The sequence below is a fragment of the Varanus komodoensis genome, unplaced genomic scaffold (genome assembly GCF_004798865.1).
Source record: "Varanus komodoensis strain SLA01 unplaced genomic scaffold, ASM479886v1 scaffold13_3, whole genome shotgun sequence".
Lineage (NCBI taxonomy): Eukaryota > Metazoa > Chordata > Lepidosauria > Squamata > Varanidae > Varanus > Varanus komodoensis.
The window spans coordinates 15,343,710-15,358,125 of record NW_025335409.1 but is presented as its reverse complement, the minus strand read 5'-3'; the positions used below and the strand labels follow the sequence as shown (position 1 = coordinate 15,358,125).

General features: G+C 42.0%; 1 protein-coding gene across 6 annotated transcripts in view; it reads left to right on the top strand.

Moving 5' to 3' along the window:
* Positions 1–14,416, top strand: part of FRMD4A (FERM domain containing 4A) — a 301,515-nt gene that overhangs the window by 173,442 nt on the left and 113,657 nt on the right. For all 6 annotated transcript variants that reach the window (XM_044423314.1, XM_044423315.1, XM_044423316.1 and 3 more), the window contains exons 4-5: positions 3,903–3,995; positions 13,598–13,682. In XM_044423314.1, the coding sequence (XP_044279249.1) occupies positions 3,903–3,995; positions 13,598–13,682 (178 nt within the window). The remainder of the gene's footprint in view (positions 1–3,902; positions 3,996–13,597; positions 13,683–14,416) is intronic.

Sequence of the window (14,416 nt, the reverse complement as noted above, 5' to 3'; positions counted from 1 at the left end):
CTGTGGATGTTCTGTGATTTAAACCTGTACAACTGCACAGCTAACAGAGTTAATTCAGCAGAAAAGAGACCTGGTTCTGCCAGACTTCAAGGGAAGCGTGGTTTAGACTGAGTTTTGGCAAGAGTCATTCTGCCACGCAAGCAGATAGCAAGGCCAGACTCAGGCTTGTCAGGACCTGGGAGAGCTCCTAGGAAAGCCAGGTATCAACAGACTGACAATATTCACTATCTCAGCTGAGCCCTTACATTGGGGATAGGCAACTTGTGGCCCTCCAGTTGTGTTGAACTACAACCCCCATTAGCCCTAGTAAGCAAAGTGAGGGATGGTGAGGGATGATTGGTGTTATAGGCCAAAACATCAGGAGGGATACACATTGCTCAGCCTACTTTATATTCAAGAAGTACTTAGCGACTGTCACCCCACCTCTTAATTAGAATTTCAGGGATATTTCTGTGCACTGATAGAACCACTAAATAGCCTCTATGTTCTCTGCCTTTTAAAGTGGGGATCTCTAGAAAAAAACAGCTTTGGAAGGTAAGAGTTCCCCAAGGTCTGCTAACTCATCCTCCTTCCCATCTAACTCAGGTGTCATGAGACAGATCCTGTCTCAAAGACATAATCACAAGAGATTTCACTAATAGGGTCAGATTGGGCCCACAGACCAATGATCTTGTAATTACAGCACAGGGTTTTAAAGAAATGGGAAGGTTGTGGGGCAGCCTTGAATAGCAAGGGGATGCTGTGCGATGGATGTCTCACTGGTTCCCTTCTCGGTACACCAGCATTATCAACATCTATCCAAGTGAAATGTTTGTAATGAAATTTGAAACTGGGGGCCCAGTAAAACCTCAGATGCATGAAATACTCATACCAGAAAACATTTGCATTTATATCCCCATCACAGTGGACCTATGCTTCTGAAGAGCTGAAAGAAAAGCAAATAAATTGTGGTCCTTTTTCTTCTACATCTAGGTGATTGGAAAACCTTTGTCAATATAATAGGGTTTAAAAAAATTAAGCCTGCCCTAGGAATGAAAAGTAACTGTCAGATAATCAGAAGAGGGGAAAGTGCATGTATCTTTGAAGGCATGTTTCATAGTAGTGATGGGCATGGGTTTAAAAATTGACTCAGAAACGAAACACCATGGATTGCAACAACCATAATCTTCCCTCCTTCCTGGCCAAGAGCAGGTTGCCCAAAAGTTTTTGCACTGGTAGAATCCATGCTAGACCATCGTTGTTACCATGACCACATGTTCTTAATAGCTTGGCAATAAGAAAACACTGTACATTCAATACTGCAGAAAGTGGTTTCATTGTCATTCATGCAGAATACATAAAACATCAGAGGAGAGAACAGAGTCTCTGTCTAGTGAAAGCTAGTAAAGTGAATATGCAACTGAAGAAATTTGGCTGAAGACCACTTTGAAGTAGATGGTGGTATTAGAGAAGTACTGCTGAGTATGGCATACATACTTATGGGTTATGCTCTACTGTCTTCATTAAATAGCTTTTGTGGGTCAGTCAAGGAACAGAGACAAAGGGCAAGGGGGTGAGTGTACACAATCCACGCAAGAAACAGATCCCTACATTGAGGACCAGCCAGACCAACTCATTTACTGTGACCATTACAGATCACAGGTGGAAGTGGGTCTACACAACCAAAATATTCCAATCAGAGAATCAGCTTATCTCTTCTTTGGTACCCAGAAACTGTAGGCTGCATAGTTGCCTTTTTATGTCCTGTCTGACCCATCCAGAGTCTAGCTGCAGAGAACACATATTCACTACATGCAGCACAACGTCCTGTTAATGCAGGAGGGGAATAACAGTTCTGTGAAGGGTATGGTCTGAGGTATATAAGACACCCACCATATTGAAACTAAGCAGGTCTGGGGCTGGTCTGAGCCTGGAGGGGAGACCACCTGGGAACCACATTTAGCCCCCTTGAGTTTCACAATGGGAGAAAAGTCAGATGTAAATATAATTAATAAACAAGGCTTACTTTGCATCAAAGGGTTTCAATTTAATTTCCTAACTTAGCAGCAGTGCTGGCAAAGAGCTGTACGTGATTCCTGAGAACTAGATAGTACTGGGTTCGATGAATTAAGGGTCTGATGTAGTGTAAGGTGACATCTAATGTTCATGCATCCCTGCATGCCCTCATCTTCCTATGTTGTGCACACAAATAACATGCTTTTTTCTGCCCAGTGCCTCTGACTAGGCAGGGGATAAAAAAACCTCTCTGCCACAACTTCAGCAGTGTGGGAAGAAAGATTGGCTGTTGTTAGCTTTACTGGAGAAATGGGACAAAATAGTATCGCTATGTCAAACTGAGAGCAGCATGTAGTAACTACAGTTTATTCCATGTGTGTGCACATGTGAGTGTGCAAGGCAGAAGCAGCAGCACTTTCAAAAACTCTCCTGAAAGGCAGCTTGGCAGGCTCAATTTACAAGGCTGTTCCAGACGTACTGGGTGGCAAATAAAATGTCTGAAGCATTGTTTGGCTCTGTTTTAGCCTGACGTGAAATATTACAGTTCTTGTATAAACTCCTTGCATTAACGACTTTTAATGGAAAACCTGACAGGCTTTCAATTGTATGGTCACACCAAGGGTGGCACAGCTAGAGTAAAGAACAAAACTCTTATCTGTTTGGTGCTCCCTTTTCTCATTGTACATCTTCCATTCGTACTCTGACAGGTTTATATGTTAAACATTTGTGCCTAAAATGATATCGCCGCCTTCTCCACTGCAATGATGTGTGTATTTCCCAAATACCACATGGTCACCTAGCTTTTCTGTGTCATTTTCCTCTGCCAACTGCATTGGCTGCCTGTTACTGCCTGGGCCCAATTCAAAGTGCTCAGACTAACATATAACACCTTAAACGGCTTGGAGCTGGGATATCTACAGGAACGCCTGTATCCATATATCCCTACCAGACCACTCAGATCATCAACAGAGGCTGTCCTTCGTGACCCCCCTCCCCCAATGAAGTGAGGGGGAAATTAGCTAGGAAAAGGGCCTTCTCTGTTATTGCACTTCACCTTTGGAATTCCCTTCCAAGGGAGGTGTGACTGGCACCCACATTATTTTGTTTTCATCACCAAGTAAACACCTTTTTATTTATTCATTCTTTGTTTTTAGAATTATGTTTTCTTTTGTTTTTTCACTGCTTGTTTTATTGTTGTTTGGATTATTGTTTATCCTCTTGTTTTTGTACTTTATATTAGTATGATTTTATGCAGTTTTTAGCTGTTATTGTTTACTTATTATTTTTATGTCAGCTGATGTGCTATGTATGCTATACAAGCTGCCCAGAGCGCCCATGAGCTATGGGGTGGCGTACAAATGCAATCAGTCAATCAATCTTTCTTAGGGTGCATCTAGTGGTTAGAGAGCCAATGTTAGAGTGCTGGACTGGAAACCTGGAAGATCCAGAATCTGGTCCCCACTGAGTCATGGAGCTCATTGGGTGAATTCAGGCCAGTCACACATTGTCAGCCTAAACTACTATACAAGGTTGTTGTTCAGAGGATAGCAATGGAGTGAAGGAGAACTATGGAAGCTGCCTTTGTTTCTTCACCAGAGGAAAAAAGGAAAAAGTTATTCACACTGTAACAATAATAAAATGAAAACCAGATGGATGTCTTTTAGCACTACCAGTTGGGAAGTATCATGCAGCAATTCTGCTTTTTTCTCCTTAATGGATTTTTTCTAGTAAAGAAGAAGTGGTGGGAAAACAGGAAGGTTATGAGTAGGACACTCTGTTGCCTGGATTCCCCACAAAACTGCATGAATGGAGCAAGGCAATGGCATGATCTAAATCATTGCAAATAGTCTAATAATGCCTATTGTTGCTATTTGAGCCAAGCATTTTTTGTTTTCCTCTCTTACCAGTGGCCATCTGAATTGGCTTCAGTTGGATCGCCGAGTGCTGGAACATGACTTCCCCAAAAAGTCAGGACCAGTGGTTTTGTACTTCTGTGTCAGGTGAGTATATCTTTTGTCCTGTCATCTCTCAAAGTGTACCTTGACAGGCTTCTGTCCTTTTGTCCTTATATGCACCTCTTCTTGAAAGTAGGTCCTTTTGAGTTCAATGGGACCTTTCTCCCAGGTAAGTATGTATAGCGTGGAAGCCTTAGCATGTGGAGTGGCACACATCATAGGAAGTTGCTGGATCCAAGCGGGGGAAGTGCCACAGGTGAGTGGCATGTCCTTGACACAGGCAGTGACTTTGGTCGGTAACTAGAGAGGCTCCTGTGGCTGGCTGGAGAAGCGCTGCCCAGCTGCTTGGCAGTCATGAGACAACGATGGGCTTCTCCCAGGATTCAGGGCATGCAATCTAGAAAGGAGCTGCCAGTCAAAGTCGACAAAATGAGACAGACCAGTGGTCTGGCACAGTATAAGGTAATCAAGTATACGAAGGTACTTTAACTTTAGCACCCCATTTTTAATGTGTGTGCTTGATGTAACGAAAAATATAGCTGCTTTCAAAGTGGAAAAGTGGGATATAAATATTTAAAAATAATGATATAATCTACTGGAGTGACTTTCTCCAACTTGGTGTCCTCCAGATGCACTGGAGGATGACTGTTTGGGGAAGCTAACCTAAGGTCAGATACTGCACTTGACACTTGCTAGAGACATACCTAGCAACATTTCTGCTGCTGTTCTTAGTGCATCTTTTATCTAACTCAGTAGACATGCATGTAAAAATCATAGTTCCTGGGCATATTGGCCCTGTGCTCTTGTATCTGTCATGAAACCATGCATCTGGTGCTATACTGGTGTAGCAAGATTTTCATCATGTTGTTTAGGTTTTCAGCAAGGGTATCCCAAGTGTAAGATTGTGCCAAGTATAGAATTGGTTTAATTGGAACACTCTCTCCTCAGGAAATCTGGGAAGTATAGTTATTGAGTGGGGCTGCTAAGAATCTTAACAGAGAATGTTCAGCCTCCTCACTGACAATTTCCAGGATTTTATGAGGGAAGCCATGCAGCTAAGTCAGGGTAAATGTAGTATGTGGTTGTACTCATATTTGATAAATAAGTGCTGAGACATGTGCAGCAGAAAAATGCATGGGCAGATATGGGCTGTGGATGGACAATTAGGAGCTGACATTTGAACTGTGTTCAGTTATGCATATGTCATTAACTAAGCATCAGAGATGTAGATCTTTATGGATGCATATAAGACTCAGTGTCAAGCCATTTTTTGCAGTCTAAACTAAAAAAAAGAATGCATTGGGGAACAGTGCAAGGCAGGAAGGAAATTTGTAAAGATAAAGCGCATGTTGTTTGCAGAAGTAGGCATTAGGGAAGCATTTAAAAAGAGAGGAGTGACAGATTAACTCAGCACACAGGAAGAAACCATGAAGACAGGAGTGTTATTCTTTCAATCCAATAGTTAAGTTGAGAGAGCCAGAGAAAAACACATAGGGGACAAGACAGAAGGAAGCCAGTGGTGTGAAATGTAAATGCAGGAAGCTATAGAGAGGATCACCAAGATTTGATCTAAATGGGCAAGGAAGAAAGGGTTAGAAAGTAAGTAGGAAGACTTAAAAACCTAAACACACCTTAAGTAATGTTAATGGTACGGCTGTCTGCCAGACTGTCATCCTGCTCCTATCATCTCAATAATAGAATGCCATAATTTGCAAACTTGCTTTTGTGCAGTAAATGCAAGTCTAACTGCATAAGAACGTAAAAACCCATCTAGTCTAGCCAGAAGCCTCTGGGGACACCACAAACAGGCAGCAGCTCTTCCCTTTTCTCTGAAATAAGTACCTGTTACTTAGGAGTATACTGTCTCTTAACATGAAATTTCCATTTAGCTGTTCATAGACCTCCATTCCTCCATGAATTTGTCTCAGACTTTTAAAAAGTCATCTAAACTGTTGGCAATCATCACTTCTTCTTAAATAAGCTATGCATTTACCTATTGTAGCAGACCTCTAAAAAAGCTGCTATTGCCCAGTTTGGGAATGTATTATCACTCAAATACCTTCCCAGACATCCTTATGATTAGTTATTTGGCACTTCAGGGAGGGGAGACAGCAAACTTCCTGTTATTCAGATTGGATCAACCAAATGTCCTAATTGTTTATCTGTCACAATCAAATTCCCAAGGCTGGCTCTGTTGATAACTGGACCTAGGCAGCTTATCTGTGGCAGCTGGGAATGGTGCTGCTGGATGTGTCCTCTGCTGTGCAAGAATCAGTACTGCTAGAACAATAGGTCCACTGGAAATAAATCATCTCTGCTTGATCTAGTCACCATCAGCAGAGGATACATGCACTCAAATCACTATGCAGTGAGTTAAAAGGGAGAAAAATCTCTACTGAAACTCTCAAACACTTCTGAGTAGCAAAGATTGCAAGGTAAAAAAGCTGCTTCCTATTTGTGGAAAAAGGGGGACATTAAACCTAAAAATACTTACCATACATAATTCAGATGACAAGGCTGTGTCTACACTTCCAGCTGCCTTGTCTCTTAGCATCCTTTTGTTGTTGGGTACTTTGCACACAACATCTTTTGGCTGGGTTCACACAGCATGAAATGCAATGGCGGTTGTTTACCTCTGAACCCTGTTGTGGCATTTCCACATAGCAAATTTGGTTTTGAGGCACCATGCACAGAAACAAGGGTCTGTGGCATGGTTTCTCAGCAGCACAACTACTTATGGTGCTATCCGGACTGGAAACCAAAACTCCTGGCAGTACTGACGCCGAGACTATTGAGCCACTTGGCAAGAGTGGCCCATGACAGCTTCCATTTGGCACAGCTGTCACTTCTGTTCTTCCTACCTCCTGCCCTAAAGAGCAGGTGATTAGCTGACGAGTGCTGGGAGAAGAGCAGCACTGCTCAGTGGATTTCCCCACTGCAGCTCCCACATGAGCAGGAGTAGCAAGAATCTTATCGGCAGCAGAGCCCAGTCGGAGATAGTGCACAGTTGCAGGTTCTCCCATCATTTCCCTTTCTCACTGGCTTGCCAAAAAGGCATTCCCAACTTGCAAAAACACTTCAAAAAATACCTTTGGCAAGCCAGATTGAGAAAAGGGGGACCGCTGTCACTCTCCACCCCATGGCTAGCAAAAGGCTGCTTTTCTTTCCTGCCACTGACACATGAGTAAACAGCACAAGGGACAAGGACCAGAAGGGGAATCAATTGAGCCATTCTGCTTTCTGTGGCACTTCCCTGTTGTTTACTCACAAGTAGCAGCATGATTCTGATCCCAAAGAAGGGCAATGCCAAAGTATGTTCAAACTACCACACCATTGCACTCATTTCACATGCTAGCAGAGTTATGCTCAAAATCCTACAAGCTAGGCTCCAGCAGTATGTGGACTGAGAACTACCAGAAGTACAGGCAGGGTTTCGAAGAGGGAGAAGAACTAGAGATCAAATTGCCAACATACGCTGGATCATGGAGAAAGCTAGGTAGTTCCAGAAAAACATCTACTTCTGCTTCACTGACTATGCTAAAGCCTTTGATTATGTTGATCACAACAAATTGCGGCAAGTTCTTCAAGAGATGGGAGTACCAGACCATCTTATTTCTCTCTTGAGAAACCTTTACCCGGGTCAAGAAGCATCAGTGGGAACTGGACATGGAACCACTGATTGGTTCAAAATGTGAAAGGAGTTTGGCAAGGCTGTATGCTGTCACCCTGCCTATTTAACTTATATGCAGAGCACATCATGAGAAAGGTGGGGCTAGATGAATCACCAGTTGGAATTAAGATTGCTGGGGAAAAGAACCACCTCAGATATGCAGATGATACCACTCTCATGGCAGAAAGTGAAGAGAAACTAAAGAGCCTCTTGATGCGGGTGAAGGAGGAGAGTGCAAAAGTTGGCTTGAAACTCAACATTACGAAAACTAAGATCATGGCATCCAGTCCTCTCACTTCCTGACAAATAGATGGGGAAGAAATGGAGGTAGTGACAGATTTTATTCTCCTCGGCTCCAAGATCACCGCAGATGGGGACTGCAGCCAAGAAATTAAAGGACGCTCCTTGGGAGGAAAGCTATGGCAAATCCAAACAGCATACTAAAAAGCAGAGACATCACCCTGCCGACAAAAGTGCATATAGTCAAGGCTATGGTTTTCCCATTTGCAATGTATGGCTGTGAAAGCTGGACCATAAGGAAGGCTGAGCGCCAAAGAATTGAGGCCTTTGAATTGTGGTGCTGGTGGAGACTCCTGCGCGTCCCCTGGTCAGCAAGGTGATCAAACCGGTCAGTCCTTGAGGAGATCAACCCTGACTGCCCTTTAGAAGGCCAGACCCTGAAGATGAAACTCAAATACTTTGGCCACTTAATGAGAAGGAAGGACTCCCTGGAGAAGAGTAATGCTAGGAACAATAGATGGCAAAAGAAGAAGGGAACGACAGAGAATGAGGTGGCTAGATGGAGTCACTGAAGCAGTTGGTGTCAGCTTACGTAAGTGGACTCTGGGAGATGGTGGAGGACAGGAAGGCCTGGAGGAATGTTGTCCATAGGATTGTGATGTGTCGGACACGACTTCACGACTAACAACAACAACAAAAGCAGCATGATACACTTTGTTCTGGCATGTGGCAAAGGACAGAGGGTAGTCAAGTCAGCAGAACTGTCCAGTGGGTTTCTCTCCCTGAACATAGATCGGCCTGCCCCTCTTGCTGTTCCTTCTGGGATATGTGGAGAGGGTCCCTAAACAGCTCCTTGTCCTTTCAGTTGCACTTCATGTCTGGCAGAAATTGCTTGGCAGCCCCACTCACAAAGGTCTTGTATAAGTGCAAACCACACATTGAACATCCTATGTGGTTTGATCCTAATTTTCCATTATGCCTAAGCATAACATTCTTCTTTCATCCAGAAATCACTCCCATTAAAAGGGAGACAGCTGTCCCATTGTTTTTGTTGTATATGAAATGGCTGAGGGAAAAAGAAATGATAACACAAAGAGAAAGTCAGGCAAATAGGGCATTGAAAAAGTAAGTCCTATAGTCTATGTTGGTGGCCCTTAAAAGTTTGGAGAGTACTGGCTTAAACTCACCTTTTTAAGAAAAATAAATCCAATAGCATGCCCTCACATTGTTCCTTGATTCCATGCTAGCTGGGCTTGTGACTTCAGTTCCCATAATTTATTGTTCTATCAGCCGTGCAAACCATAACACTGGCAACAATGATCCTGATGCAAAGCAAAGTTGTAGCAGCTGTATCCTGTTATGAGGAAAGACCAGACAGCAAATACATTTGGTATGGTCAAATAAGTACCAGGGGTAAAAATCAACACACACACACACACACACACACACACACACACACACACTTTGGTAGTGTAGGGTACAGCTATAGAATTAAAAGGGGAAAAAATCAGACCTCACACACTTGGACAAAGACAGAAGCAGAGGAGATGTATTCTCCTCAGGTTTGGTCTCCAGCATAACAAAGCTAAATTGCTCATGATTACTTCTGATTGCTAGCATTTTGGGATAGATTGAGAATAGGGCTGAACATGGGAGGGATCCTACTTTCTCTGCTCTCAGAAGACTGTCACGCTAAATGATAAAATTGATATAAAGAGTGCTGCTCTCAGAGGGGGAAGCAGAAATGGCTTTATTGCTTTTCTTATTCCTTTCCAGCTGATTACTTAGCATATCAGCAAGGGGGTTGTTTTTTGCTCCATCACACCCCAGACGGAAATGCACATCAGACAGGAAAAGTGGACACAACCTCATTGAGCTTTGTTCAGTGTTCATCTGTGAATGAGACATGAATTCTATTTTAGATGTCCGTTGAGTCTGCCTATGTAGTGTGTGTATTCTTCATAGAGAATTACAGTAGTGGAACATGAGCACAGGAGATGCTTGTGTGACAAGCTCTTGCAACACAAGGCAGGCTCTCTCATGGCTGTGTCAGTGATAGACTGCATCATTCCAAAGCTAGTTGAGTGCAAGCCTGAAATGTCTGTCTAAAGGTGAAGACTGGAACAGGGTTGTGTGTTAGGGAGCAAGGCTGTCAGGTAATTAGGGAAGCTCGCATACTAAAAAGCAAGGAGCTTCAGGAAGAGACACCCAAAGCAAGATTAGGAAGGCCATGTGATTTTTGCAAGGCTCAGCAGGGGGTTTCCCCGCTCTGATTTTTCTGGGAACTCATCCAAAGTATTAATAGGGGACACTGGGTGCCCCAAAACAAGCTTCATGGCACCATCATTCCCAGAATTTTACAGAGGTTCTCCATGATGCCATCTTGCTTTCATGACCATCCCATTTTTCCAGTCATTTTTTCCACCTTTTCTCTTATAGCAGAAAACCATCGGGGGAAAAGATGGAATAGCCGCATGATGTCTTCTGATCAGTATTGCAAGAAGCCCTTTGTTTGAAAGTACCCAGTGTGGTCAGGAAAATGCCTTCTCTTTCACCCCTTATGTATTCCTATTTAATCGTTAGAAGTCTAGGTTGTTTGCATTCTACTTAGGCTGCTTGGGAATTCATACAGATTACATTAGTTTTTACAGTCTTGCATGACCTTTGTAGATAGATACTGTGTAATCCAAAGCCAAAGCCACTAATGTACAATTCGGTAAGCCCATGCTGATAGGCTTACCTATCGAGGTTTGCGTGTATTTTCCCGCACTTGCAGTGTGCATTTGGGATGTATCCAGATAGAGATCTGTTCAAGGTCACATAAGAGTCTGCAGCAGAGATGGCAGTTTTGAAGCACAAGAAACTCTGAAGTTTCCAATTTTGATGTCTTGCTTACAGACAAGTCCAACTTTGTGTATTTTTCTGCACTGTGTTCTCTCACAAAAATTACTGAAGTTATGTTTAGTTATTGCAATGAGAAGATATCATTTCTTCTCATGTATGGTAAGCAGTTGCTACTTAAAAGAACATTTTGCTCTGCTTAAGGAGAGTTTTATGCTTTAAAAATGTTAACATGGGCAAAATAAAAACAGAAAGCCATTGTTCTAATTCACTGTAGGCTCTGAATTCACAGGGAATAAAGTTCTAGTTTTCCAAGTATACAATAAGAAGACTTTCCATCAAAGATTTTTCACAGAGCATAAACATTTTTTAAATAAAGATAATTATTTTCATGGAAATGTATACATTTTTTGTTTATACTGACACATATTTTCCAAGAACTTCCCAGCAAATGTGCTTTGCGGATCACTGGAGAGTTACAGTTTCTTTGAAGTTCTCAAACTTCAAGTGAAAACTCTTAGCTAGGCAAGAATGTATGCTTATTCTTATTCATATAGATTTTAATGTCCAAGTACTTTAATTTGTATGAACTGAGTAGTTTTGAAGAGCAACTGGGTGGGCTTTCGTTATAGGTTTAAGAGATTCAATGCTGCCCTCTGGTGACTGACAGAAGCATCTAAATTGTTCAGCTATTTGGAGTAGGCCGCATGGTACCCTGTACATGTTTCATCCTACAGTTCCCATCAGCATCAGCCAGTCAGTATTACTAATGCTAAAGTGCTATGGGAGTTGTACTCCAAAACAACTGGAAAGCACCATAATGGTTACCCTGATCTAGATTGTGCAGGAAATGGACACATAGCCATTTGTTAAATAGTGCCAATTACTTACCACTCTGGTGACTTTTCAAATGCTATGGTTTTGCACTTTTCAAACATTACAGACTGAGGTTGGAAATTCACCACTGTTGTCACTAAACTTCTCATCTGGGGAACACTTGAGACTGAGCATGTTACCTTAGCAACCTTTTCAATAGCCCTGCAGAGCAAAACAAAATTCTTAGCCACATATTGAAGGGTGGTGGCAACAGAAGCCTGATCCAGGACCACCTGCTGTTATTGTGGTCCATATGGGAATTTGAAAAGTATTTCCACGTAAGCTTTCACAGTCACTTATGCTACATTTATCCCACTTACTTATCTTTGAAGGTACAGAGGTGTATGTAACCTGTCACTTCTAAGGAAGATCAAGAACAGGTTATTTGGATGAGTGGTACTATAACCTTTGCAAATGTTTTCAGCAGAAATCAGCCAATCTAATATATCTGGATTAGAGCCATTACTGCTACATTATCCCAATTTGGAATTAATATCCAAATGTTGCATTTGTGGCCAAGTGCTCCAGAAGAATTTTCCTATCACTACTAGCAGATACCCAGGAGGTTACAGGCCTTGCTGTGCCTTCTCCAACCTGCACCATCCATGGTTCCATTGCATGGTTCCTGATCTGGGACAGGAAAATGAGCATTTGCTCTGACCGGTGGTGAAAGTGGCTGAGTGATGAAAATAGGGTGGGAGGGGCAATGACATTGAAGACTTCACTGGGTTTGTGTTCTGGTGATTCTAAACTGTTCTATCAAAGAACTTAGCAGGCACACAGTTGAGTCCTGGTAAGCATTCAGGTGAATAGAAAAAAAGATGGCTGCAAGATTTGTTACTTTATTTTTTAAACGGCATTGTATTTAATAATAATAAATAAATAATAAATGTGTATGCATATTTGTTATTGTATTGTATTTGATACTTGCATTATAGTCGAATTCATTGGCTTTTATGCTGAATTTTAGTGTTAACTGCCTTGGCTTAACAAAACAAATAAGAAGCTGAAGGAATAAATAAAGAACTAAATAAAACAAGCCAGAATCAAGATCCTGAAATTCTCAGTGATGAATCTTGTAACCTCTGACGATGCAGGTCTCTTCATTGGCATGACAGAGTAAGGCCTCCCTAAATTGCCTTAGGCCAGCCCTCTCTCACCTGGTGCTTTCTGCAGTTGTGTTGAACTGTAATCCAACATATCTGGAGGTCAGAAAGCTGGGAAAGGCTGCTTTAAACCCTGCGTTGACCTGCTTTCTCCACAATGCTACTGAGAGCCACCTTTAAACATTACCGACATTTTAGCAGAACTTACGTAGAACAACATTATTTTCATGCTGTAGATTCTGGGGCTGAGGCTGAGAGAGAGGCCCCTAGGCAGTTCTTGTTGGGCATGATATTTTGACTATGAACGTGTTTCACCTCTTCACCTCATAGTCATTATGCAACAATGTCTCTTTCCATGGGCCAAGTGCAGGATTGCATCAGGAGTTGTGTGCAGTGATGTAGAACTCCACAGATTCACTACCCCACTGACTGTGGTTTAGCTATTTTCATTTACATCCACAGTCAGGGGTCATTTCTCTCTTTAATTATTTTCCCCCAAAAGCCATTTCAAAAGCAATTACTCCCAGGCTGCAATGTAGCTGTTTCTTAAGAAGCAAAGCAGCACAATTGTCAAGGACAGGGAATGGGAAAAAAGAAAAGCATCCCAGCCTAAAATATTTATGGAGCCATATATCAACCTGTGAAAATAAAACAAGCATTAATGTATTTCATATTGCAGAGGACTTACACATTCAGCAATGCTGAATGATTATGTCTTCAGGGACACACATATCTTTCTAACAGTCATAACACAATCACCAAAACAAAAGACCAAAGAATTCCCTTTTCTCTCTGTCTCAGCACTGCAGATTTTACTGAGCACATTTGTTCCATGTAATAATAATAATATCTTAGAAGTTTGTTGACTGAAATTTCTTTGCTAAGTTTATGGAATTTTTGTGTTTCCCTTCCAGGTTCTACATTGAGAGCATATCCTACCTAAAGGATAATGCTACCATTGAATTGTTTTTCTTGAATGCAAAGTCCTGCATTTACAAGGTATGGCCTTGCTTTGACTTCCTCTTGGTGTTGCCATTGAGCAAGTTTGTGTTCCATTTGTCCAGAGGTTCTGTGACATTTGCCCTTGTATGTATGTAGCCCCATTCAGTGTTCCTAATTGTAGTGGGGGGATCATTATCACACCACACTAGCACATGATTAGGATTCATGGCACTTGGATATGGCATCTATGCATTTCAAAATCCCATGACTGCTATCTGTCTAATTCAAGAGGAAAAAAAGTCAGTGCCCACCAGATGTTTGGGACTACAATTCCCACAAGCTTCAGCCAGCCTGACGAATGTCAGGGATTATGGAATTTGTAGTCCTGAAGCTGATCCATCCTAACCTAAGCAAATTAAGCTAATTTGACAGCAAATTATAGGGTCAGCTTTCCCTGATGAATGTGTGGCCTCATTCTGCTCAGAAATGCAAGGAGCAACACACACTCATGAGAACAAATATAGCATCGAAAAACTTTGAGTTAGAAGTTTCAGAAAAGTTGCTTTTTCCAAGCAAGGAAAAATACCATCACCTTGGATTACCAGGTGGAAAGCATACTCTAGATCATGCAGGCTAACCTATAAGAAGCATCATGTGGGACTGGGAAGAGGATAATTTGCATGAAAGCAGAGATATGGACTCTGTAACCTTCAAGATCCATAGCGTGCTGAGTTCATGCATGAATAATATTTTTCCTGTTCAAAGTGGTATCAATAGGGTGCTAAATAGCA